This window comes from Notamacropus eugenii, chromosome 1, assembly GCF_028372415.1.
Source record: "Notamacropus eugenii isolate mMacEug1 chromosome 1, mMacEug1.pri_v2, whole genome shotgun sequence".
In the NCBI taxonomy this organism is placed as follows: domain Eukaryota; kingdom Metazoa; phylum Chordata; class Mammalia; order Diprotodontia; family Macropodidae; genus Notamacropus; species Notamacropus eugenii.
Window position 1 is genome coordinate 455,009,043 of NC_092872.1, and position 24,457 is coordinate 455,033,499.

At 35.8% G+C, this 24,457-nt stretch overlaps 1 protein-coding gene across 1 annotated transcript in view; it reads left to right on the forward strand.

Annotated features, from left to right (window-relative positions):
• The window catches only part of ANKRD27 (ankyrin repeat domain 27), a 79,456-nt gene extending 55,367 nt beyond the window's left edge, over window positions 1-24,089 (forward strand). Inside the window, 16 exon segments of the mRNA XM_072632077.1 lie at window positions 2,619-2,701; window positions 3,418-3,533; window positions 3,935-4,027; window positions 6,884-7,081; window positions 8,298-8,357; window positions 8,462-8,581; window positions 9,339-9,383; window positions 11,804-11,926; window positions 16,401-16,598; window positions 17,474-17,593; window positions 18,130-18,291; window positions 19,506-19,614; window positions 21,356-21,434; window positions 21,652-21,724; window positions 22,656-22,778; window positions 22,780-24,089. Of these exon segments, the coding sequence (XP_072488178.1) occupies window positions 2,619-2,701; window positions 3,418-3,533; window positions 3,935-4,027; window positions 6,884-7,081; window positions 8,298-8,357; window positions 8,462-8,581; window positions 9,339-9,383; window positions 11,804-11,926; window positions 16,401-16,598; window positions 17,474-17,593; window positions 18,130-18,291; window positions 19,506-19,614; window positions 21,356-21,434; window positions 21,652-21,724; window positions 22,656-22,778; window positions 22,780-22,959 (1,882 nt within the window). The 3' untranslated portion in view covers window positions 22,960-24,089.
• Window positions 24,090-24,457: the final 368 nt, after the last annotated feature.

Below are 24,457 nucleotides of genomic sequence, written 5' to 3' on the forward strand. Positions count from 1 at the left end.
CCTAGTAGAGGTATTACTAAGTCAAAGAATATGCAGAGTTTAATAACTTTTGGGCATAATTTCAAATTGTTTTGCAGAATGGCTAGATCAGTTCATAGTTCCGCCAACAGTGCATTAATGTACTTGTTTTTCCACAGTTCCTCCAACATTTGCCAATTTCCTTTTTTTTTTTTTTTTGGTCAACTTTGCTAATCTGATGGGTGTGAAGTAGAACTTCACAGTTATTTTAATTTGTATTTTTCTATTTAGTAGTACTTTAGATCTTTTTTCCCATATAGCTTTTAATAGCTTGGATTTATTTTCCTCTGAGAACTGCTTGTTTATATCATTAAACCATTTGTCATTTAGAGAATGTGTGCCATCCTTTAAAACAAGGAATTATTAAGAGAAAGAGAAAGAGCAGTTGAGTAAAACCAACCAATGCATCCACTGGATCTGATAGTATGTGCAGTATTCATGGTCTTCCTCCTTTGTAAATAAAACTTAGACTTAAAAATATATATGTATGTTCAGAAGATAGAAACAAGGTTTGTAATAAAGGATTAATATGGCATGTGGCATAATTATGTAAGAGGAGTATAAGGAACATTAAACCTTAGGATGACAACTGCTGGTGAGGAAAGCTAAGGATGATAAATTAAAACAAAAATTTTTAAAGTTGTTTTCAGGGGAAAAAATCAAAAAAAAGGTAGAACTGCTGCTTGGGATGGGGCAGTAACAGGTGATATCAGAAAGAAGGCAGGAGCTGCTCGAGATTTATTTTGCATCTGTTTTTTTCTGCCAAGGAAAGAATGATCTTTGGAAAGGGAAGGACCAAATAAAAATGGCTAATAGGGAGAGTGATATCCAAGATAATTAAACAGATATTGGGAGAGCACCTAGGTACACATGATGAGTTCAAGTTACCTGACTAAGATGAACTACATCTCAGGTACTGGAAGAATTTGCAGAAGTGATCTAAGAAAAATCATGGCAACTGGGAAAGAAGCCACAGGATTGGAGAAGGGCAGATATTGCCCTGATTTTCTTAAAATGGAAGAGAAATCTGTAAACTATAGGTCTGTGAGTTTGACTTTGATTACTGGAAAAAAATCTAGATTATTAAAGAATTAGTTAGTGAATATCTAGAAAATATGATTGTAAAGAGCCAAAATGAAAATGAATCAGCACGAATGGATGAAAAATCCTGATGAGACATAGAGGGAGTGACTTAAAAATTGTTACTTTGATGAAATTAATTTACATTTAAATAGTTCTTAGCAAGTTTAGTTGCTAGTATTGGTACTTAGTATTTCTCTTTTAGTAATTAAAAAAAATAAAGAGCTAACATTATTTTATCAAGAGGTCGTACTGGACTAACTTTATTTCCTTTTATAACCAGGTTACTAAACTAATACATCAGAGGATACTATAGGTATAGTTTGCCTAGGTTTTTAGCAAGGCATTTGATAAAACCTCTCATACAATTCATATGGTCTAGATCACAATAAAATTAGATGGATTTGGAAATAGTTGAGTGGCCAGACTCAAAATATAGTTTTTAGTGAGTTAGTGTCAAATTGGGGTGTCCTAGGGATCTATCCTATACTGTTTAACATCTTTATCAATGAGTTAGATAAAGGCAGAGATAACATACTTATATAAGTACACAATAGACTTATATATGCATATATGTGTGTGTATATGTGTGTGTGTGTGTGTGTATATATACATATGTATAAAAGAGATAACTTATAGATGAGAAAAAGCTGGGAAGGATAGTTAACCCATTAGAGTAACAATGTTAGGGTACAAAAAAAATCTTGACAGGTTAGAACACTGTACCAAATGAAATAAAATGAAATTCATAAAGGATAAATGTAATGTCTAATATTTAAGCTAAAAAATCAACTTCCCAAGCTGGGGGAGATGTGTCTGGATATCAGTTAGCCTGAAAAAGATCTGACAGCTTTAGTGAACTGTAAGCTTAATATGAATCAACAGTGTAATAGAATAAAGAGAGCTAATGTAATCATAGCCTGAATTAAGAAAAATACAGATAGCTTTTTGGAATAAGGAGGGAAGAGTCGTGCCTTGGTCAGACCCATCTGGAGTATTGACTTCAGTTCTTGGTGGAATATTTTAGGAAAGATAATGATAAACTGAAGAGTATTTAGAAGGCAGCAGCTAGGATAGTAAAAAGATCTCATGTTCATGCAGTATGCAGATAACTTTAAGGAACTCGAAGAAGAAAAGACTTTCTCTCCTGAAGTGTTTGAAGGGCTGCATTTAGAAGGGGGATTAGACTTGTTCTGCCTGATCCTGGAAAGCGAGAGGAAGCTTTGATCTTAGCATAGGACAGTGATTCTTCTCCTTTAGAGCTGCTTCTCATTGGAAAAGGTTGCCTTGAAAGAAAGCCTTTGAGCAGAGGTGCAGTGATCAGGCATCCTTTTTCAAGGGCGGGTTAGACTAGGTGCTAATGAGTCTCAGCCTTGAGACTCTATGATTATAGGCTTTACAGCCAAAGTGACATCACTGAATAAAATCCATGAGGACTGGGAAGTGGCAGACTGCTTCAGAATTTTCCCTGATATGTCATTTGTTTTGCTGTTTTTCTTCTCTTCACTTCTGGTCTGTAGGAGACTGAATGACCCTTCAGTTGTCACTCCTTTTTCCAGAGATGACAGGGGTTATACGCCACTGCATGTAGCTGCTGTATGTGGTAGGTAGCCTTGTACCTTCTTCTTGGTTAACTGACATGGCTCATAAAGGTTAAGTGAATTCACTGATCATGGGGTTGTCTATTTTCCATCCCAGTGTTCTTCATTTGAAAGCAGCCAAATCTTTAAAAATTCCAAATTTTTTGTCAGCTCTCTCTTCAGGTGCTTCAGTCTTGATGGCTGATGAAATGATCTCTGTCCTTCTTGAAGAGCAGGTTGAAAGCCTTCCTGTAAAGCCCACATACCAGTGTCATAATTACCTCCCCTCCCTTCCCCCTTATTCTCCATTTTCTCTGCAAGTTGAGAGTCAGATATTTTCAGCTATTCTCATAGAACAAATAACCACTCTTCTGCCTTTTATTGGTCTAGACTGCTACTTGCCAAAGGCTACATACTTTTTTATATAAACTCAAAGAAGTTCATATTCCTTAAACTTACATTGTTTTATAAAACTTTTTGACTCAAGAAAGTTTGAAGAAGGGGTTGCAGTTTTGTCATCTTGAATAATGTAGAAGTTCTAACTCCTTTAAATATCAAAGCACTTACCCTATATAAACTGAAACAAGTAGATGATAAAGAGAAAATAAAATTGGGATTTCCTATTTCACTTTGGAAAATCTTTGTCCCCTTAACTTTCTCCTCTTCAGGAATGTAGCTTTTATATATTTTGTAGCTTTTATTTGTTTTGTTAAGAATACACTTCTTGTATTCTGTCTAGGGCAAGCATCACTCATTGATCTGCTGGTTTCCAAAGGGGCTGTAGTGAATGCAACTGATTACCATGGGTCAACGCCTCTTCACTTGGCTTGTCAGAAAGGCTATCAGAATGTCACAGTAAGCAGTCCATTGTTTCAGTAATGCTTGGGTACGATTTAAACGCTAAAAGAAAAAAGACAAGTAGAAGTCCGTGTTTGATTTTGCTGTTATGCCAGTGGGTTTTCCATGTGCTTCATTTCTTTCGTGAATGTGGTTTTACTTCCTGCCCTGCTGCATTGCCTTCCTTACACTAATGAGCAAGTAAAGGCAGAGCTGTTTCAATGGCATGTACATAGTTTTGGGATTATAACTTGTCTTAGGTTGGGAATAATATGGAATTTATAAAACCAAGAGAATCCTTGACCTTAAAAATGTAAAGAATTTAGGTTTGTTTGTGTCATTTTGGTTCATGATGGTACTTAAAGAATTACAGCTGTATGTTATTTGTACTTATACATTATGTTGACTCTTTTTTTTAGCTTCTGTTGTTGCACTATAAGGCAGACACAGATATTCAGGACAATAATGGCAATACAGCTCTCCATTTAGCCTGTACATATGGTCATGAAGATGTGAGTAGTAGTTATTTCTAATTAAGTAGACTCTCTGATAATATTATAATTAAGTTATTTTGTTTTAAAAAGTGAAACATTTGAATGTTGATTCTGTTTATCTGTCATAATCACCTACTCTAGACTTGCTGTAGCCTCCTAAAACGTCTTCTCACCTCGACTCTCTTCAGCCTGCTAGTTCATCGCTTATGCCAAAGGAAGAATAATTGTCCTTGCATTCGACTTCTTAAACTAGCATTCAGTCTGATACCATTTTGCCTTTCTAGTCTTAACTCTTATTCCTGCCATAATAAATGGTTCTTTCTCCCCGAAGCACAGCAAGAGTATTTTCTATGCTTGGAATGCCCTTCTTTCCCCTTCCATTAAAGCATAGCTCAGATGCCTTCTCCATGAAGCCTTCTCTATTCTAACCCCTCTTTTCAGAAATAACTTTCCTCTCAGTCTTCTCAAAACAATTTGTTTTATTGAAGTATTTTTTCATGCCATATTCTATATTATAGTTTATTTATGTCTTATCCTTCTCATAGACTATAAGTTCCATGAGAGCAGAGACAATGGCTTATCTAAAATTTGTATCTTCTAATAGCCTTCTTTCTTAGATTATAGTACTCTGTGATTTACAGGCATGATACTGTTTCCTAAAAGAAATCCAGCCTGTTCTCTTCTTCCTCTTATTCTTTTGACCCAGCATTGCTGCCTTTGGACAGTACTAGTCCAAGACACATGACTTGACTGAGTTACTGCTATTTAGATGGCCAGTTTGCATGTCACACCCTGATCAATAAGTGTTTTTCATTATTTTTTTCTCTAAATTTTTTTCTTTTCAATTTTTTAAATGTTTATTTTCAGTTCTAAATTCTCTTCTTCCCTCCACCCTTCCCCTACCTCTTGAAAAGGTAAGAAATGTGATACCCATTGTATATATGAAGGCATGCAAAATATCTCCATATTAGAATCAACGTGAAAAAACTCCTAGAAAATGAATATGCTTCAGTCTTCACTCAAGAGTCCAACAGTTCTCTCTCTAGAGCCATATAGCATTTTTCATTATGAATCCTTTTTAATTGACGTAGATCACTGTATTGATCAAAATAGCTAAGTCTTTCACAGTTAATTATCATTACAATATTGCTATTACTGTGTGTAGTATTCTCCTAGTTCTTCTCACTTCACTTTGTTTCAGTTCATGTAAGTCTTCTCAGGTTTTCCTGAAACTACCGCCTTTGTCATTTCTTACAGCACAATAGAATTCCATTATGATCCTATACCATAACTTGTTCAGCCATTCACCATTTGATGAACATTCCCTCAATTTCTAAGTCTTTGCCACTACAAAAAGAACTACTATAAATATTTTTGTATATATGGGTCCTCTTCCTTTTTCTTTGATCTCTTTAGCAAACAGACCTAGTAGGGGGATTGTTGGGTCAAAAGGCATACATCGTTTTATAGCCCTTTGGGCATACTTCCAAATTGTTTTCCAGAGTAGTTGGACCAGTTCACAGCAATATTAACAACGTTATAATGTACCTATTTTTCCATATCCACTCCAGCATTTGCCATTTCCTTTTCTATTATATTGGAATATAATAGGTGAGGGTGTGAGGTGGTACCTCATAGTTGTTTTTATTTGCATGTCTTTAATTATTAGTGATATAGAGCATTTTTTCATATGACTGTTTGCTTTGATTTCTTCTTCTAGAAACTGCTGATTGATATCCTTCATGTCCATTGAGGAATGGCTCTTATTTTTTATAAATTTGGCTCAGTTCTCTGTATATTTGAGAAATGAGACTTGTATCAGAAAAACTTGCTGTCAATTTCCCAGTGGGGGGGAGGGGACCCTTTCCCTCCTCCACCCCTTCACTGCTTTCCTTCTAATTTTGGCTGCACTGGTTTTGTTTGTGCAAAACCTTTTTAATTTCATGTAATTAAAATTATCCATTTTATCTCTCATGATCTTCTTTGTCTCTTGTTTGGTTGTGAATTATTCATAGACCTGACAGGTAATTTTTTTCCATGTTCCTCTCATTTGATTATGGTATTCTCTTTATGTCTAAATTATGCACCTACTTTGTGCTTATCTTGGTATATGGTATGAGATGTTGGTCTTTTTTTCTGTCAGACTGCTTTCCAGTTTTCCTAGCAGTTTTTGTCAGATATTGAGTTCTTGCCCCAATAGCTGGGATCTTTGAATTTATGAAACACTAGTTTACTGTGGTTATTTGCTTCTTTATATTGTATGCCTAATCTATTACATTAACCAATCTATTTCTTATCTCACTCTCCCCTCTTCCTATCTCAGTTCCATTGGTAAACACATTTTAGAAATACAGATTTCACTTAGGAGGCTTTGTCTTGTTTCAAGACTTAGTAGGATTGGTAGTATAAACTAATTTTCCTGGGTTCAGGTTTGTGATAAATTGGACTGCTTTTCCCCTAAAACATAAGGACTCTCCGACCTATGATACTAAAGCAGTTTTGACTCTTAGTTTCTTAAAGGACTTAGATTTTTACCTATCATCTTAATTTATACTCCCAATTATTTTCTAGTGCTTAAAATATTGACTCTTTCCCTTTTAAGATGCTGCTTCTGCTGTGAAAGGCAAGTGTGACGCATAAAGCATAGCACCCTCCATATTATGTGTATTAAAAAGAAAATAATTATCTGATAACCCAAAGTCCTTTTAAATTTAACCTGGTATTTACTGCTCTGTTATTTGATCACTGTATAGAATTAAAACCTGCTTGTTGGCATTACTAAGTATTGGGAGAATATAGAGAGTAAAAATTAAACTTACCTATTTTTGTTTGATGTGTAGCACATGCAGTTATGGTTTCCCAATTTCTTTGCAGTGTGTGAAGGCTTTAGTCTACTATGATGTGCATTCTTGCAGACTAGATACTGGTAATGAAAAAGGAGACACCCCTCTTCATATAGCTGCCCGCTGGGGCTATCAGGGCATCATAGAAGTATTGCTGCAAAATGGAGCCAGCACTGAGCACCAGAACCGAATGAAAGAAACACCACTGAAATGTGCATTAAATTCCAAGGTAGCATTTTTTTAATCTCTACATCTGAGTCATTATAATTTGTTTCCACAGATTTATTTTTTGTATTCTTTCACAAATAATGCAGACATATTTGGGCATAGAATTTGGCTCACAGCTGCTTAGCTGCATTTGGACGTTAATTATTAATGCATTTCACTTATTTATATTTTCAATTTCCAAAGTACCTTTCTCAGTGGAACATCAAGGGTTATAAATAACCAGGTAAATCCTTTCTGCCCAAAGCATAGATGGAAATAGGAAAAAAAGGAAAAACACAGCTCTGAAAAATTTTTACAAGGTAGGGTAGGAAGTAAGAGTGTGCGTAGCAAGTGCTTAGAGATGGAGATTTTACTTAATTATCAGTTCTTTATAGAGACTTTCCAGTTACCCTATCATTTCTATAATCTGCCCTAAAATGGTCATGCCATGTTTAGATTTTTAGCATAGATAGTTTTCACTCAAGTTTTTGTACATTTGTTGTTTGAATGTAACCTACTTTCTACTTCTAACTATTAAATTAGCTTCATTTAAAATGTGATTCTCTTATTCTAATGAGCCTTTACACTAATGTGAAAAGTATTATTATTATATTAACATTATTCCTTGAATCACTCTCTGATCCTGAAACTTTTGGAAAACTAAATTCCTACCTTCTGGCACAGGTGCAGAAGTCTTTCTTTCTATTGCTTTTTCCTTTTGTATTCTCTTCATATATTTAGTGTTTTGGGGAAGACCAAGATGGAGTGGTCCCGAAAACTTCTCAGTGGTTTCTTTCACTTGCATTTCTGGAAATGAGATTTTTCTGTAATTTTCTAAGTTATACTTGTCCACTTTGCAGGTTTTTATTCTCCCCCAAATCCCCTTTAGGATTTTAGCTTGTAGACAATAAATAGTTCAGGGGTGGGAAACCTGCATCCTTAAGGCCACATGTAGTACTCTAGGTCCTCAAGTGCTCAAATCCTCCCTTGACTGAATCCAAACTTCACAGAACAAATCCCCTTTATAAAAAGATTTGTTCTGTAAAACTTGGACTCAGTCAAAAGACCTCTCCCAAGGACCTAGAAGGTTCCCCAAACCTACAATAGTTCATTTTCGAGAGGTCACATTTTATATTATAATGTATAATCATCTTGGAGTTACACAATTCTATTAATAGTTTGGATGACTTTTTTGTTGTTTATTTCCCTTCAGTATTTAAATTTTTTTTTAAAACTAGATTGTATCTGTCATGGAAGCCAATCATCTTGCTTTTGAAAGGGGAAAGAGATCTTCTAAGGTAACTATCTGTATTTCCTTTTGCTAATTTAATCTTAACTTTAAAAAAAACATCACTTTTAGTGATAGGGGGCACTAAATCCTGCTGTCTTTTCTTTATTATAGTCCCCTGTTCGTTCTTCTCTATGTTCAGTGGACTCCGTCAGTCAGACGTCCTCAATCTCAAGCTTATCTTCAGCTTGTGTAGACCTGAGACAAGAAGAAATAAAAAATAATTATAAAGAGGTGAGGTTTCTAGAGGGGCTGGCATTTGGCTATTTAGGGCAGGACTCTGCAATTAGGGGCTTTCTTGTCTAGCAAAGATATTATAATAAATGGAGTATGGTTCTAACAAAACTGTCCATTTAACCTATATCTCAGAATAATATTGGAAGTGTACCTATTTCTTTGGTACCATAAATAATGTAAGTTCTGAGATGAGATCTGCTGTGTGGCATGTAGAGGTAAAAACATTTGTTTATAGTTGCCTCTGTTATTTACTATGGGGGATAATCTTCAGTGAACATTTAAATAAAGATTTCTTTTAGCTTGTCCCCTAATATAGCATGTAGCTTGTCACATAATAGGTACTTATTAAGTGTTTGATAATTGGTTGATAATTCTGAGCCATCTTTCACTTTTCTTCAACATGGAGTATTAGCATAAGCTAACATTATTAAGAATATAGATCTATTGTCAAAAGAAATCATATTGTACATTCTAAAGCCTATTACAAATGCCTTTTGGATTATAAATGCTACTGCTAACCTCCATTACTATCAGTATTGGGAGTAGGTTCCAAACCTTTCAGGAAGCATTTATATTTCACAAGGTGATTATGTTATCATAGTCTGCTTAAAAACTTGTAACAAATAAGAGCTTATATGTAATGAATTTCAAGGTTAATGAAGATCACTGTGTTTTCAGAATTATTTAGTTTTACATTACAAAAGCCATTTGCAGTACCTTGTCTGATTCCACCTCTCCTCCCCCTTTTTTAAAGGTAGAGAAACTTTTGAGAGCTGTTGCTGATGGAGATCTAGAAATGGTAAGTTCTTTGAACTACCTTAAAAACAGAAGATTGAGTGGGAGTCTTTATGAAGTCAGAGGACCTCATTTCAGATCTGACCTCTGACTCTTACTACTTGTGTGATCTTGGGCAAGTAATTTAACCTTTCTGTTCTCAAGTTTCCTAATCTGCAAAATGAAGGATTTGGGCTCATTGGTCGCTAGTGTCTCTTCCAGCTCCATTTAGTGATTTTCTGCAACTTTTGATCTTACTGACCCTTTTAGAATTTCTTCTTTTTGGGTGTCTATAACATTATTCCTTTTTGATTTACCTATATATCTGACTGCGTTTAAAGTTTCCTTTTGTTAATAATCAACTTGCTGCTCCCCAGATTCAGTGCTCTTTACTTTATATCACATTGACTCCTCCTTGTTGCTCAACCCTATGCAGCCACTTTTCCATTTAAAAATATTTTTTTTTGGAGGGGTGGTAAGATTTGAGATTCTGCCCTCTAAGCATTCTTCTTCTTCTCTTCAATTATAGTGCTATCTCTATGGTTCTGTCCTTTGCTGTTTTCCTTGAATGAATTATGACCTGTACCTATGGAGGGAATATGCTCATTGATGAGATCATGAAACTTACTTATGTGCAAGATAAGACTAGAGATTGAAGGCTGTTATAGCAATCCAAGTAACCTTATAACACGTTGGGTAAATCTTCTGTGGAAGATTTATGAAAGGTCATTGACAAAAATTACGTAGGATGAGAAAGTATAGATGGATTGTAATCTATTTTGGTTTAGGGAGTATCTCTCTGTACAACTAGTGAAATCACAGATATGTGAAAATATCTGGCAATACTACCTCTATCTTCCTTTCTTGTTTATCAAATTTAGTCATTCTTTGAAAGCAGATCTTTGCTTTGTTAGATGCTACAATATTCCCTCCTTCAGCTTGTGTGTGGCTTATTGCTTAGGATGTATTACAATAGTGGCAGCTATAGTTAGCTAAAGCAGTAGAGCTTTAGAATTATTTTTGATTCTTTTTACTGATCATTGTGGTTATGAATCGATAGACATTCATTAGTAAGATCCAATTATAATGATTCTGTGGGGTGTTTACAGCTCTATCTATTTAAAAGGGTATTAACCTTTTGCTCATAGCCTTTGTTAATCCATTAGAATTGTAAAGCCTTTTTGCAGTGAGCATTGAGAATGACCTCAAAATGGGTGTTTATTTCTGGCTGATGATGTCGCTTAATGTTGAATGAGTCACAAGTGATTGAGTGGAAAAGCAAGAGTTGCTTCAGGATATTCTTGAAATGCTACAGGGACTTTGAAAGAGCTACTTTAGCCACTACGGGGAGTGGGGTGTTTTGATGTCTTATATATAGCATAAGATAGCAGTGATGACTGTGTTTAGAGTTAATTCTTCATTTTGGCATAGAGAGCCAGAAGAAATTACAAATTAAGTAAAGCTTTCTTTGCCTTTTTTTCTGTGCCTTTTGCTCTAGCACTAGCAGCCTGTTGCTTACCTTTCTACTAACGCTTACTCCCATCCATCTTGCCTTTAGCAGGTTGGCCCCAACCACTTTTTTCTGTAGGCTTTGTTTTCAGCTTATCTGATAAACAGAGTTAGTTTTTGTGGCTCCTTGATTTAAATTTTTATTTGAACAGGAACTTTCACTGACTTTAACCCAGAGAAGTTAGTAAGGATGAAATTTTAGGGACTCTGAGAGCATTGGTGGTGGAGAGATCTAGGACTTAAGTTGAGTTGTCTTAGCTCAACAAATCCTACCACACAGGTTGTGCCTGGGAATCTGTTTTGCTCTTTTACATCTTATTTTGTACTCTTAATCAGAAATTAGTATCAGTGATACAAATTTTTGGCTGTTTACAATGACTCTACTTGAAGAGATTTTTAGGGAGCATCTAATTCAGTCCCCTTTTCTGTATGTAGGAAAGATGACTTCCATAAAAATGATTTGTCTCAGATATATAGTCTATTGCAAAGCATGATGTTGCATAGAATCCCAATTTCCTATCTGGCTCATCCTGCTTTGTGAGGCTCTAAAAAATTTCTTCCTGTGAGATATAGGTTTTTGAAGCAATCATGCCTAAGTGTTCCTGTCATCTCTGTTACTTTCCACAGGGAAACTAGGAATTGCATTGGCATGACCTAACACTACCAACACCTTAAGCTCTTTAAATCATCACTAAAAGGTTTTTAAAGGGCTTGAACAGAAGTGAGCTGTGAAGTCTTGGTGAAGCAGCAGGAAGTAATAAATTGCTTTGTTTTGTTTGGAGAATTGCAGGTGCTAACATCAGTGAGCTTGTGAGCAATAATATTTGTGTATGTGTGTGTGTTTATAAGTGAATTTGATTTTAAAAGAAGCAAGCTCTATTTTAAGTTCCCTCATGTACCAAGTGAAAGCTTTTTTTCCATTTTAACTGGTGCCAGGTAAGGTATCTCTTGGAGTGGATGGATGAAGATTTAGAAGATGGAGAAGATATTGCCAGAACAGCAAATCTCGAATTTTGTCATCCCTTATGCCAGTGTTCAAAGTGTGCTCCGCGACAAAAGGTTTGGCCCTTTCTGGAGAATGAGAAAATCAGTCCTTCTATGTATATGTTTATTAACTCCACCCAGTGACTGTTTCTTTTGTGGGAGTGCTCTCCTCTGGAAATGTGCCAGTCTAAAGATGGAGGAGATTTAGCTCAGCAGTGGCAGAGAGCTTATAATTAATACCCTTAGAGACCGAGCTCTGGCCAAACCTATTTTAGCCAGCCTCCTTTTTGAGGGAACTACTTAGTAAGATAGAAATAAAAGTGTAGAAGGTGATGTAGATATCTTTGCTGTTTGCTCCAACCTTCTTGTGTACAAAGTGTGACTGTTCTACTGATTTCTTAAAAGCAAACATGAGAACTTAAACATTCTGGTGGGAGCTGGAGTTCTGCCTTCTTAACTTTTAATCCATTGCACCAGTAATTCTTGGAGTGTTTTTTGGAGTTGTGGTCCTTTGAGGGTAGATTTATTTTTTGGAAATAACCTAAAGGCAATCTGAGGAGATCTGATAATATACATGATCAAACTAGGGTAATATGTTTATTATTTTAAAAAAATGAAGTGTGACTGAAATAGAATGAGAGCAGTTTTATAACATGATGTATAAATTAGTTCTGAAGAAAGCTACAAAGAAGGTGTTCTGAAACAAGTGTATATGATTTTGCTGTAATAAACATGTTAAACCCATGCCTTTCATGGAGATTATTTTGTAGGGTATGAGACTCATTTGGATGCTGCTAGGTGGTGCAGTAGCTAGAGTCCTGAAGATGGACTCAGGAAGAATTGAATATAAATTTCCACCTCACACACTTACTAGTTACATGACCCTGGGCAAGTCACTTTCTCTCAGACTTAGTTTCCTAATTTGTAAAATGGAGATAAAATCTGCTTTATGGGGCTGTTGTGAGGAACAAATGAGATAATAATGTGTGAAGTACTTTATAAACTTTAAAGCAGTGTTAATTACTAGCTGTTATTGTTATTTTAAAATCTGATATGTTGATTGAATACTTTCATTACCTTAAACATATTTGCTCTCTGGGGAAATTCTGATTTGACTGGACTGTGAGTGTGCTTCCTTCCTCAGTGTTTCTTTTGCAGGTAACTTGTGCTTGTTGCTTAAGGGCTTTTGATGCTATCATGGAGGGAGTATTTTTCCATTATCCTGCACCTATGCTGTAGGCAAATTCAATACATACATATTTGGTAAAATCGATCAATACTTCTTCATATTGCCAAATAATTATTTACAGAAAATTTTACCTTTGGCTTATTTTTATTTTCCCTTGTGTATTTTAAATGATCATTTTTATGCAACTTCATAGAAACATGGCTATCACGTGGAACAAGTGTGGAAGACTTTTTATATTAGCCTTTTATTTCATGTTACATATGCCATTCAGAGAGTGCTTTATCTCCAGAAAACTTCTGTGGCTAATTGGCTAATCAATTTCTCAAAGGACAAAAATAATATTCTAGAATACATTATCCAAGCGAACTGAAAGATGTGACAAGTACTTTTTTTGTTGTTGTTTTTTGTTAAAATAAGCTTTTATTTATGTCTTCTGTTTTTTTACATCATCAGTTATCCCCAGTATCTTGGTGATATTCCTCAGAGAACCATCTATAACAAATAATATTTTTAAAGAGGAAAAATAATCAATACCATTGATTGATGCATTGAAAGAGTCTGAAAGCATGTGCATGGATGTCCCACCCATTAAGGGATGGGTTGAGGGTATCCTTTCATTATCTTCATTCAAGTCATGCTTGATCTTTGTAATTTGTTTACATTCACTTTTAATTTGTTGATGTGTCATTGTTCTTTCCATTTATGTTGTCTTTATTTGTGTATGTATTTTTTTGGCTCTGCTTCATCTTTGCATCAGTTTATATAGATCTTCCCATGCTTCTCTGTGTTAACAACATACATAATTTTTTACAGTACAGTAATATTCCATTACATTCATGCATCACAGTTTGTTAAACCATTCCTCAAGTGATGGGCATTTACTTTGTTTCCAATTCTTTATTATCACAAAAACTGCTCTTATAAATATTTTGATGCATATGAGGACTTTCTTCTTATCAATGGCTTCCTTGGAGTGTAGACCCAGTAATGGAGTTTTTGGTTCAAAGAACATGGACATTTTAGTAATTTTATTTGCCTAATACCAAATTGCTTTCCAGAACAGGTGCACACACATTTCACAGCTCCACCCACAGTATATTTGTGTATGATAAGTACTTTCAGTAGTTACTGAAACTTCAGAATCTACTGAGCCCTTCTCTTCCCTCATTCCCATACCATTTCTGTGTGTGTCCCTTTGCCTTCCTTCTTTTGTATGTCTTTCTCACTTCCTTTCTTTCTCTTATTATCAGATATCTAGTATGTGCAGAACACTGTGCTAGGTACTCAGGAAACAAAGACAAAAGAAATGGGAAAAAAAAGTTCCTTTCCCTCAAAATTTAAATAAATGTAAGGTAGTTTGAGGATACAGAGATCAGAGGAGTATATTGAATTGCCAAGTATGAAGGCAGAGAATGCTGTTAGCCGTACTGAACTCCTTGAGAAAAGAAAGAGAAGGACCTCTGTGTTGACTGAGGACTGCAGCAAGGGTCTGGATAGAATGATATGGAAGAATAGACTGAACCTCAAAGGAAGAAAGATTGCTGAATGATAGTGGCAGTGACAAGCTGTCTGAACCACTGTGTGTGGGGTAGCTAGGAGAATCAGGTTCCTGTGAGTAAAAGAAGATGGGAAAGTAATTTGTTAATGATAGAATGGGGGTTCCAGATGGTGCAATGGAAGGGCAAGGTAGAGCTAGGCTAGGTAAGGACTCAGAAGGGTGGAGATGAAAGACAGAAGAATATTTTTTGCTTAGGCAGCTAGTGATTCTATAGGAATTAAGACAGAAAAAGGTGAGAATTTATTAGCTATGGACAGGGAAATATAATTTAACCAAGGTGCCTGTCCTTAAGGCTCCTGTGATGATTATTTCATTTATGAATATATTCTCTCAAACACAGAGAACCCACTATTATCTGAGGTAGTTATAGAAATAAGACAAGAGAAGGAAATTAAAGGGATAAAAATAGGCGGAGAGGAGACAAAACTATCCTTATTTGCTGATGGCATGATTTACTTAGAAAATTTTAGTCAGCGAAGAAAATAGCTGAAACAATAACTTCAGTAAAAGTAGCAGAATACAAAATAAATCCACAAAAATCAACAGTATTTTTACATCAGTAATTATATTTAGCAGGAATTAATGGAATAAAAAAGGAAGTTTCATTCAAAATAACAAAAAAATGAGTAAGTTGTCTGGTGAGTTAATCTTCCAAAGCATACCTAATAGCTTTCATAGATATAAGCACAAATGCCTCTTAGAGAAATTAAGAACAACTAAATGTCTGAGGAATATTCGGTGTTCAGAGTTGGTCTATGTCATACGATAATAATGACAGCATCAGCAGAATTAATCAGACCACCGAGGAGCTAGTTTACAGAGCCAGCAAAAGAGGAACCATTTATTTGGAGGAACAAAAAAATCCAGAAACTAATGGAAAATAGTAGGAATGGAAGGGGTTAGCACTTCAAGATAGCATTTCTATATTATAAATCAGTAATCATGAAAATGGGACTAGGGCTGTGACACCATCCCCTCCTTCTTCTTTCCCAACATCCCCCCTAAACAAGGGAAGTTCTGACCTGTGTTCTGGGTTATCTCAAACAAGGGAAGTTCTGACCTGTGTTCTGGGTTATCTCAAACAAGGGAAGTTCTGACCTGTGTTCTGGGTTATCTCAAACAAGGGAAGTTCTGACCTGTGGTCTGGGTTATCTCAAACAAGGAAAGTTCTGACCTGTGTTCTGGGTTATCTCAAACAAGGGAAGTTCTAACCTGTGGTCTGGGTTATCTCAAACAAGGGAAGTTCTAACCTGTGGTCTGGGTTATCTCAAACAAGGGAAGTTCTAACCTGTGGTCTGGGTTATCTCATCCCTCTTCCCAACCCCTAGACAAACAAAAAACCCATCTCTACAACAGATCAAACCAGAACCATGTACTTTGTGTTTTGTTTGTACATGGCCTTTGATTTCTTTCTGCCTTCCGTTTTTTTCTGGATCAGTGATTCTCAGTAGAAAAGATGTTAATAACCCCTAATATATCTACTTGTAAAAGCTTTGGAAATCAGGAATGACTAGGGTGGAATTTTTTGATCACTTTACTAAAAATGAGGCTAGCAATGTCATACAGTGTAGGGGGGATGTTCTGCTTTTTGCACTAAGATTTTAAATTCTGTGTACTGCCAGGTTGAAAAATATTGATCTGATTTTGGGGATAGAGTAAGTGGGCTGTGTATATGTAGACCTAAATCCAAGATTGTGTTATCATAGGAGGCGAGATTATTAGTCAGTACTGACTTTTCCAAGTGGATGTTAAGCAGTATGATGTCTTTTCCCCTCTTCTCTCTGCCTTGTGAATCCTTAAAGAAGCTTGAAAAGATTCCTGTCAATGGACTTGGAGTGAATGTTGCCAATCAGGATGGCTTCACTCCACTGCATGTTGCTGTGCTGCATGGTCGGACCGATCTCGTCTCCCTTCTTTTGAAGCATGGTGCCAACGTAGATGCCAGGAATGTTAATCGGGCTGTCCCACTTCATCTTGCCTGCCAGAAGGGACACTTTCAGGTAGTATATGCTCTTAAGCTTTAGTCACTGATAGTCCCTATTACTAAGTCATCCTAGTCCAGTACTTCTAGTTGGAAGCTAGATTGTAATAGGCTTAGAAGGGAGTGAGAGGAAAGGAAGTGGAGGCATCTATTGTAGATGGCCTTTTCAAGAAGTTTAGCCACGAAGGGCAGAGGAGATATAGGACAATAGTGGGGATAGAAGGATCAAGTTAGGGTTTTGTGAGGATATGGAAACATGGGTATTACACCCTGGATGTAAACTAGACTGAATGGTTATATGCATACATTCTGTGCGGCCTCAACAATTTGCATCTGAGACCTAGAAACCTGGTCCTTTTTTGTGTATGGGATGAAGTCTTCATGGAGGTGTGCTGATTCATGGCTTTTGCAAATTGGTTCCCTCACTTGGGACTGTAGTAGCTCATAGTATAGCTAAGTCCTTGGAGACAATCTTAGGGCTAAAGAAGCTTTTATGTATTTTTATACAGTGGTGCTTTGACCATTTGCAATGCCTCAAAGTGATTAAAAGCAAAAAAAAAAAACAAGTCTCTGGATTAGATTTTACCCTAGGGGATTAGATGAAGACTGTGAAGGGTCTGAATCCAAACAGAACTCACAATTGGAGTTTGGTTAACCTGTTCCTTCTTTGCATTCAACCACGGTGCTGTAAATAGCAGTTATCAGAGCAAACATTTAGCTGACCTGTGTAAATTGACTTGATGTATGAACTGTGGACATTCTGCCCTTGGAGCCTAGAAATTCACATGCATACTGCTAAAAGGGTGATGATGAAATATAAACATCCTTTAAGAATTTTCAGGAGGCTATGACTTTTTTAGTCTGAAGTTGGAGGTCTTCCTTCTGTTGGAATAGGTGGTGAAGAGCCTGATGGACTTAGGTGCAAAACAAAACAAAAAGGACTCAAGTGGCAACACCCCCCTCATTTGTGCTTGTCTGAATGGCCACCATGAAGCAGCAGCCTTGTTACTGGAGGTAACAAGACTTTGTTTTTTCCTGGAGTGAGATTTTTTGTGACCCCGCATTGTGAACACCAGTTCAACACTAATAGCAGTCTATAGTTGAAGCTGGGTAGCTCCTGCTCTTTGGAGCTGGCACTACTTTATTTTTATAGATGGGGAGCCTTAAGGCAGCACATTAGTCTGGGTGAGGGAAATGGGGACTCTTTTTAGTTGTTCTCTACACCAGGGCAGTAGTGTCAGACTTCTGGGTCCCCTTTAGTATCAAGCTATAAAATGCAAGTTGCAAAAGAAATGTATTTGCTCCTTCTTAAGTTTTCATATGGATAGTAAAGTCGGGGATTTGAATAACTGGTGTGTGAGGTTTTGTGCTGTGTTGGCTGTCCATGCCCAGTTCTCTGATGGCCCTTCTTTCATATTTAAATAATATCCTCCATTTTGAGTGGTTGTCCTTGATAGCCTTTACATTGAAATAATCAATACTACTGCCATCGTGCTAGCGTTGTACCCCTATTTCAATCTAGACTGTGATGAAAATTTTTCTCTTTCCAGCACGGAGCCTCTCTTAATGTTTTGAACAACAGGGGCAACACAGCCTTGCATGAAGCTGTAATAGGAAATCATGCTATCCTGGTGGAACTCCTGCTGCTTCATGGAGCATCAGTCCACGTTAGGAATAAGAGACAGTGTACACCTATAGACTGTGCTGAACAGGTAGGTAGAGAACTAGTCTCCACAACAACTTCAATTCCTTTTGTCTAGAATAGACTTGGGTGATTCTTTGGATTGCTATGACTGGCTGAAACGGTGTTAGGGAAAGCAGATGTGGAGTGTGTTCAGCTCCTGCCATAGGGAGTTATGACTCCTTAGGGCAGTCCTGCTTTATACTCTGCCTATCATTATGTAAGTCCTTCTCGTCCGTTCCCTGCTAAGCTATAATCTCCACTAGTTTAGGAGCAAGGTTATTTTTGTCTTTCATATTTCCTGTTTGGTGCCTATCTAATATACTACCTTACACATAGGTGCTTAAATAAGTTTGCTGAGGGTGAGTTCTCTACATTTCCAACAATATTAACTCTCAAACAGTTGTGTGGTGAACTGTGCCCACTATCTAGAAATTATTGGGTGAGGAGGAAGGTTCTGACTCTGGTCTGGAATCCTCCTTTATACAATCAAATAACCCAGAGAATTTTGTCTTGTTTCAGCAGAAGAGGTTAGCAGCTAAGACTTTATATTAGCATTTCTGGTTTGAGTATCTTCACCAGAAACATACCAGAGTCTCCTTACCAAAACATCAGAGATAACTTGTAGCTAGCTAATTAAAAGACATGTTAGACATGATTTCATTGATGAAATAAAAGTCTTAAGTCTTCACCATGCCTAGAGAGGTGTTACTTAAGGGGGTGGGGACAACTTTCCTTTTTAGGCATATTCCTGTTGGTATTCTGGTGTAACATTCCACCCAAAATCATTCAACATTCACTTGACATGCTACAGATAGAGTGACTCTTAGTTAAATCTATCTTTTTACTGGTGGTATAGAATTAGAATGTAAATTGTATAGCTGATTGTACCTGAGTTTGTGGTTTAAAAGAACATAGTAGTCAAATGAAGAGGAATTTTTGGGACACTGTTAGACTACTATTAGGTCAAAATCAGGCTAGCGTTTTTATTATTAATCAGTGTGATATTTATCACAACAATTTAATAATAAAAAAGTCTATCTTAGTAATTTTTCAAGTGTGTTATGTAATGGGTTTGTTTTCATACACTGTTTAAGAAAAAAGGTTGTCAGCCACCTGAATCTTCATTTGAGTAACATTTCTACATAGCTCCTTTGTATATAGGTTGAAAAATCATTAACCAGTTTGTTGCTGTGAATTCAAAGAGTAATTGTTAAATCACCATTGCTCCTTTTGAATGCATAGAATTCAAAGATTATGGAATTGCTGCAGACAGTACCCAGCTGTATTGCATTGTTGGAAGATGCTGCAGAAACAGATGAAGAGCATGCTGCTGTTAAGATCAGGAAAAAATGTAAGAATTTTTCTCTTAGATATGTAACTCTACAAGGCTAAAACTGACTGTGTTCTCTTTCTTGTCTGTCTTATGTAAATATGAGGTTGTATCTAAAATATAATTATAATAGGGAGGTGAGATGTGCAGGGAAGCTCCTACCATCTGAAGAAGTTTTTATTGCAGAAAGTGAGAGGTAGATATTAATATCTAAAGACCAATCTGTAATAACACATATAGTGTGTTTTACAGATCACTAAGCATTTGCATATGTTTATCTCATTTGTTCTTTACAACAACCCTGTGAGGTAGGTAGTGCAAATATTATTGTCCCCATTTTACAGATTAAAAAAAAGTTGAGACTCAGAGAATGGAAGTGACTTGCTTATTGTCATACAGATATTAAGTGGCAGAGACAGGACTGAAACCCAGGCTCCAAGTTTCTTTTTACAATATCTTTTGGATGTATTCACTCACCTTAATACTTTCCAAGAAGCAAAATTTAAGGTTTTGTTTGGTATAATTTGTTTTTTAAAATGAAGGTAAATATTCTGAGTGCCTAGTAACTGGTTGCCCACATATAGGATGTCTCAATTATTAGTTGTGAGCACTTAATTTAATTTTGTTAATAGTAATTAACGATAAGATACTACCCTCTTGACTTGAACCTAAAGTTTTTTGGTTTCTAAGTAAGCTGATGAGGGAAACAGTTTGCATAAATGTTTCTGACAAAACTACAACTTGTTCTGTGGATGTTCTTTGGGGTTATGCTGGCCATATGCGTTAATCTGCTGCCTGGGCAGATGTCACCTAAAGCATTTTGTTTGAGTTGTATATGGATGATAAGTAGTTAATTATGGAAAAGAGACAAAGTAAAGGAAAATGAGGGATTTTTTTTGTTTTTAATGTAGGATCAGTCGTCAGCATCAGATTCCAGGATATAAGATTTTTCTCTATACTTGATCTTTTCTTAGTAGTGGAAGGATTTTATTGTACACACTGGTTGTTGGTATTTGTGCAGTAACAAAAATACCAGCAGCTAGGGCAACTAGGTGGCACAGTGGATAGAACGCCTGGCCTGGAGTCAGGAAGACCTGAGTTCAAATGCGGCCTCAGACACTTCAGTTGTATGACCTAGGTAAGTCATTTCATCTCTGTTTGTCAGTGTCTTCATCTGTAAAATGGGAATGATAGCACCAATCTTAGCATAGTCCCAGGCACACAGTAAGTGCTATATAAATGTTAGCTGTTATTATCATTATTAACAGTAATTCTATCCATCCACCATTCATGTTATTCAAATAATCTCTTGAGCTGTGTTGACCATATTTGGATACATTTGTAATAATTCTCACAACTGACTGAGAAATTGTTTCAGCTAATATCATGAACTTTAGTTCCTACTTTAAAAACAAACTCATGAAATGAGTAGAATTTCATACTGATTCTTGCAGATTATCTTTTAGATTTAAGTGTTGTGCTGCTATTTCTATTTAGTTTCACAACTACCTTATGGACCTAAGATGATATTAAATGCCCTCTGGGTTGGCTAAAAAAATGAAACCAATAGGCAAAACTTTTAGAAAGAAATAAGCAAAATTCATTAGAGTTAGATAACCAAATTTAAATACTTTTGCAAAACAAAAAAAAACCCCTTTAACTTGTCAAAGAAAATATAAGCTATGATTTTAAAAAATATTTTATTAAAATATCATTTGACCTTGGCAGTATTCAAATATCAGTTCATTCTTTACATCTACAGTGAATTCAAGGCCACATGGACCACCAGATGATACTTTAAGCAGAAGATTTCAGTTTTTCCATTCACTTAATCAGTTTAAGTAAGTTTTTAAAAACTTCTACTTAGTATTTGCTTTTTTTGTTGTTGTGAAAGTTAAAATTTTATTTGAAGCTGGAAAGATGCAATTTAAATCATTTAAAGTATACAGGAAATATTTTTTGTTCATTCAGGTGCTGCCACCTTGTGGCCAACTGGTGCTGTTTCATATGATGCTTTGATGTGTTTACTTTCGTAACCTTATTTTACCTATATTTTAGAGCAAAAACTTTACCAGCAACTATGACAAGAGACAGAAGTGTTCCCAGTTTTGATGATACCTTTCTGAGCCAGGTAAGTTTTTAAGCTTAATCTAAAATCCAAGCTGAATTGAGGGGCATATGTATTTTATCAACCTAGAGATTTTATAATCATACCCTCTTAATTCAGAAGTAGTGCTTAGGGACCTTTCCTGTACACTCATCATTTGTTCTATTGTGCTCTGCCATTGTAACACAAGAATTATAAATTTCACAACAAAAGTTAGAATTTTCAGTGGTATGTTTAATAGAATTTGCAGTTTCATTATATTCTTTATTATTACTTGAACATGTTTTTTACTTGGAGGTGTAGAACTGAGAAAAAACATAGAAGTGCTCTGTATGTTGAACATGTGGGAAATCACACCTGGTGGATGAAATGGATCTGACCTTGGAAAATTTAAATTGATTGCTACATACAAATGTATTTAGTATATTAATAAATTTGAAAAAAAAAACCTTTGCATATCAATGGAGTTAGCCACTAGTTTTGCCAAACATCCAGTTGGGTTGGATATGTAACTAAAATTTCTTAACACCATGACTCAAATGTTCAGATTTGAAAACTGTGACCCAGTCTACAAAAGAAGGAAATGTGAGATTGTTGCTGCCCCAGAATCACTATTTTTGTTTCAGAGACACTAGATTTGGGCTTTTGACAATGAGAATTAGAATGGATACTCTTTCTACCATGAATTTCAAAAAGTTACATTTTACTAACATTAAACAGAAATTCTGTATCCTATTTCAACCTATTCCTAGTTCTGATTACTCATACACTAAAGAAATGGACAAGATCCCTCCTTTTTTACCAATAAACCTCACTCATAGAGATGATGTTTGAGGACAAATAGGTTCACAGATGTAGTAGTAAAACTCAGAAGAAAAACATTATATTAATTCTCAGTAGTGATGCTGAAAGAATATCTCTTAGCAGCCTTTACCATTTTTTTCTCTTTCCCTAGCCAACAGTTCTGAGCGATAATAAGGCCAAGTTAGATGATGACCTACTGGACCAGAGCAAATCTAATACCACTGATGAAGAAAACAGTAGCAAACCTGTAATGGACACAGTGATACAAGCTTCTCATAGAACTAAGAGAATGCAGTGGAGGCATACTGTCACTGAAGCAGTTGAATCACAGGAACCAGAAACTACTCATAATAGTGACCTATCAGGTTGTCAAGAGCCAAGTATTTTACCATCTGAAGACTCTTAGCAGTAACAAAGTTCATTTGCTGCCGAAAAGTAAAGAACTAGCAAGATAATATGGTTGATATTTAAAATAAGTCTTAGGACTGCATCTTCACAACTGGCTTAGAAGAATAATAAGCTTTCAGCAGAAGGTTGTTGCAAGGTTTGTACTTCAGCGCTGGAACCTATTATCAGAACATTCTCCATGGAACTGCGTTGTGGCAGACTGAACTAGGAAAAGATTAATGTAAAGAATGTAGCCAAAAAATTCCCTCCATTTTGGCTTCCCTCTTGGAGTTAAGCCTTGGGCTTAGGTATTTCTGCCCTTTGGTTAAAGTGAGAAATTCTGATGACCTCTTCTTCTGGAAGGTTTTGAACCACTGTAATGTTTAAGTATAAAGTAGCAGACTTTATAAGTTCGATTTCTCTATGCTGCAGTAAGCTGAATAAAACAGTTTATCTTCATGATACTGTGAGGATGCTGTACAGAAAAGTACCATTTAAATGAAGAAAGCAAAACTTAAAAAAAACACTCCTTAGCAAAGCAACACAAGGATAACCAAATCCCAATTCAATGCATTTATTTTTAGTAAAGATATGTTGTTTGTCCTGCAAAATATATATGAAAAAAAGCTAGGTGTAATGCTTTTACTAGCAAGATATTACAGATAATTTGGTCCTCCTCACATATGCATCCATAGCAGTGATAACTTGCACTTTCATGGAAACCCTTCTCTTAGTTAAGATACTCTTTCTTAAATACCACACTTCAAGGATAGCCACCAAATTAAAGAGATGAGATTGGGCACATCTTTCCTGACGGGCTTTTGATTAAACTGCTGTGAACATGTCACAAACCAGGTTAATGTGATTTTTGATTTAAGGAATCATTGCCATATTCACATTTGTTCTTTTTATAAATTTCTAAAGAACATATTGGTTTTATTTTTTAAGGTATGCTATTGATAACTTGTCTAGGGCTCCAGACTTTCAGGATTGTCTGGAATATGTTTTCAAATATCTTTTTACTATAGAAAAATGGCTTGTGCATGCTATTGGAAACACTTGTGTGCTTGTAGAAGGGAGGGGTTTTATGTATATTTTTCTAAAAAATAATTTATGATTTCTGCTAATTTTCTAATGTGCCTTGGATATGTGCCAAATGATGGTAAAGAAACAGTAAAATTTATGATTCTTGAAAATACCTAAATCTCCTTTTTTGTTATTAGTGTTTGGGATATCTAGAGCCATTTTAATCACCTTCATCTATAACACATGGCATTCTTTATGAAGATAAAATGAACTCTGAATTTCCTCAACAGTAAGAATCCACTGAGTCCTTTATTGATTCCTTCATAATTAATTCCAAGTAGAATACTGACCCAGTGATCATTCTTAATTGGAAAGATGTCTGGGATTAGAGATCTATCTTTCTGTAATTAAGCAGGGTATCCAACTGGCACACACAGTACTTGAATCCATGATCTTCACCTTTTTTTAGCGTTGTACTGTAGCTAACTTAGTACAAACTATCACTAGTTCTGCTTACAACAGGGACTCTTGATCTGGGAT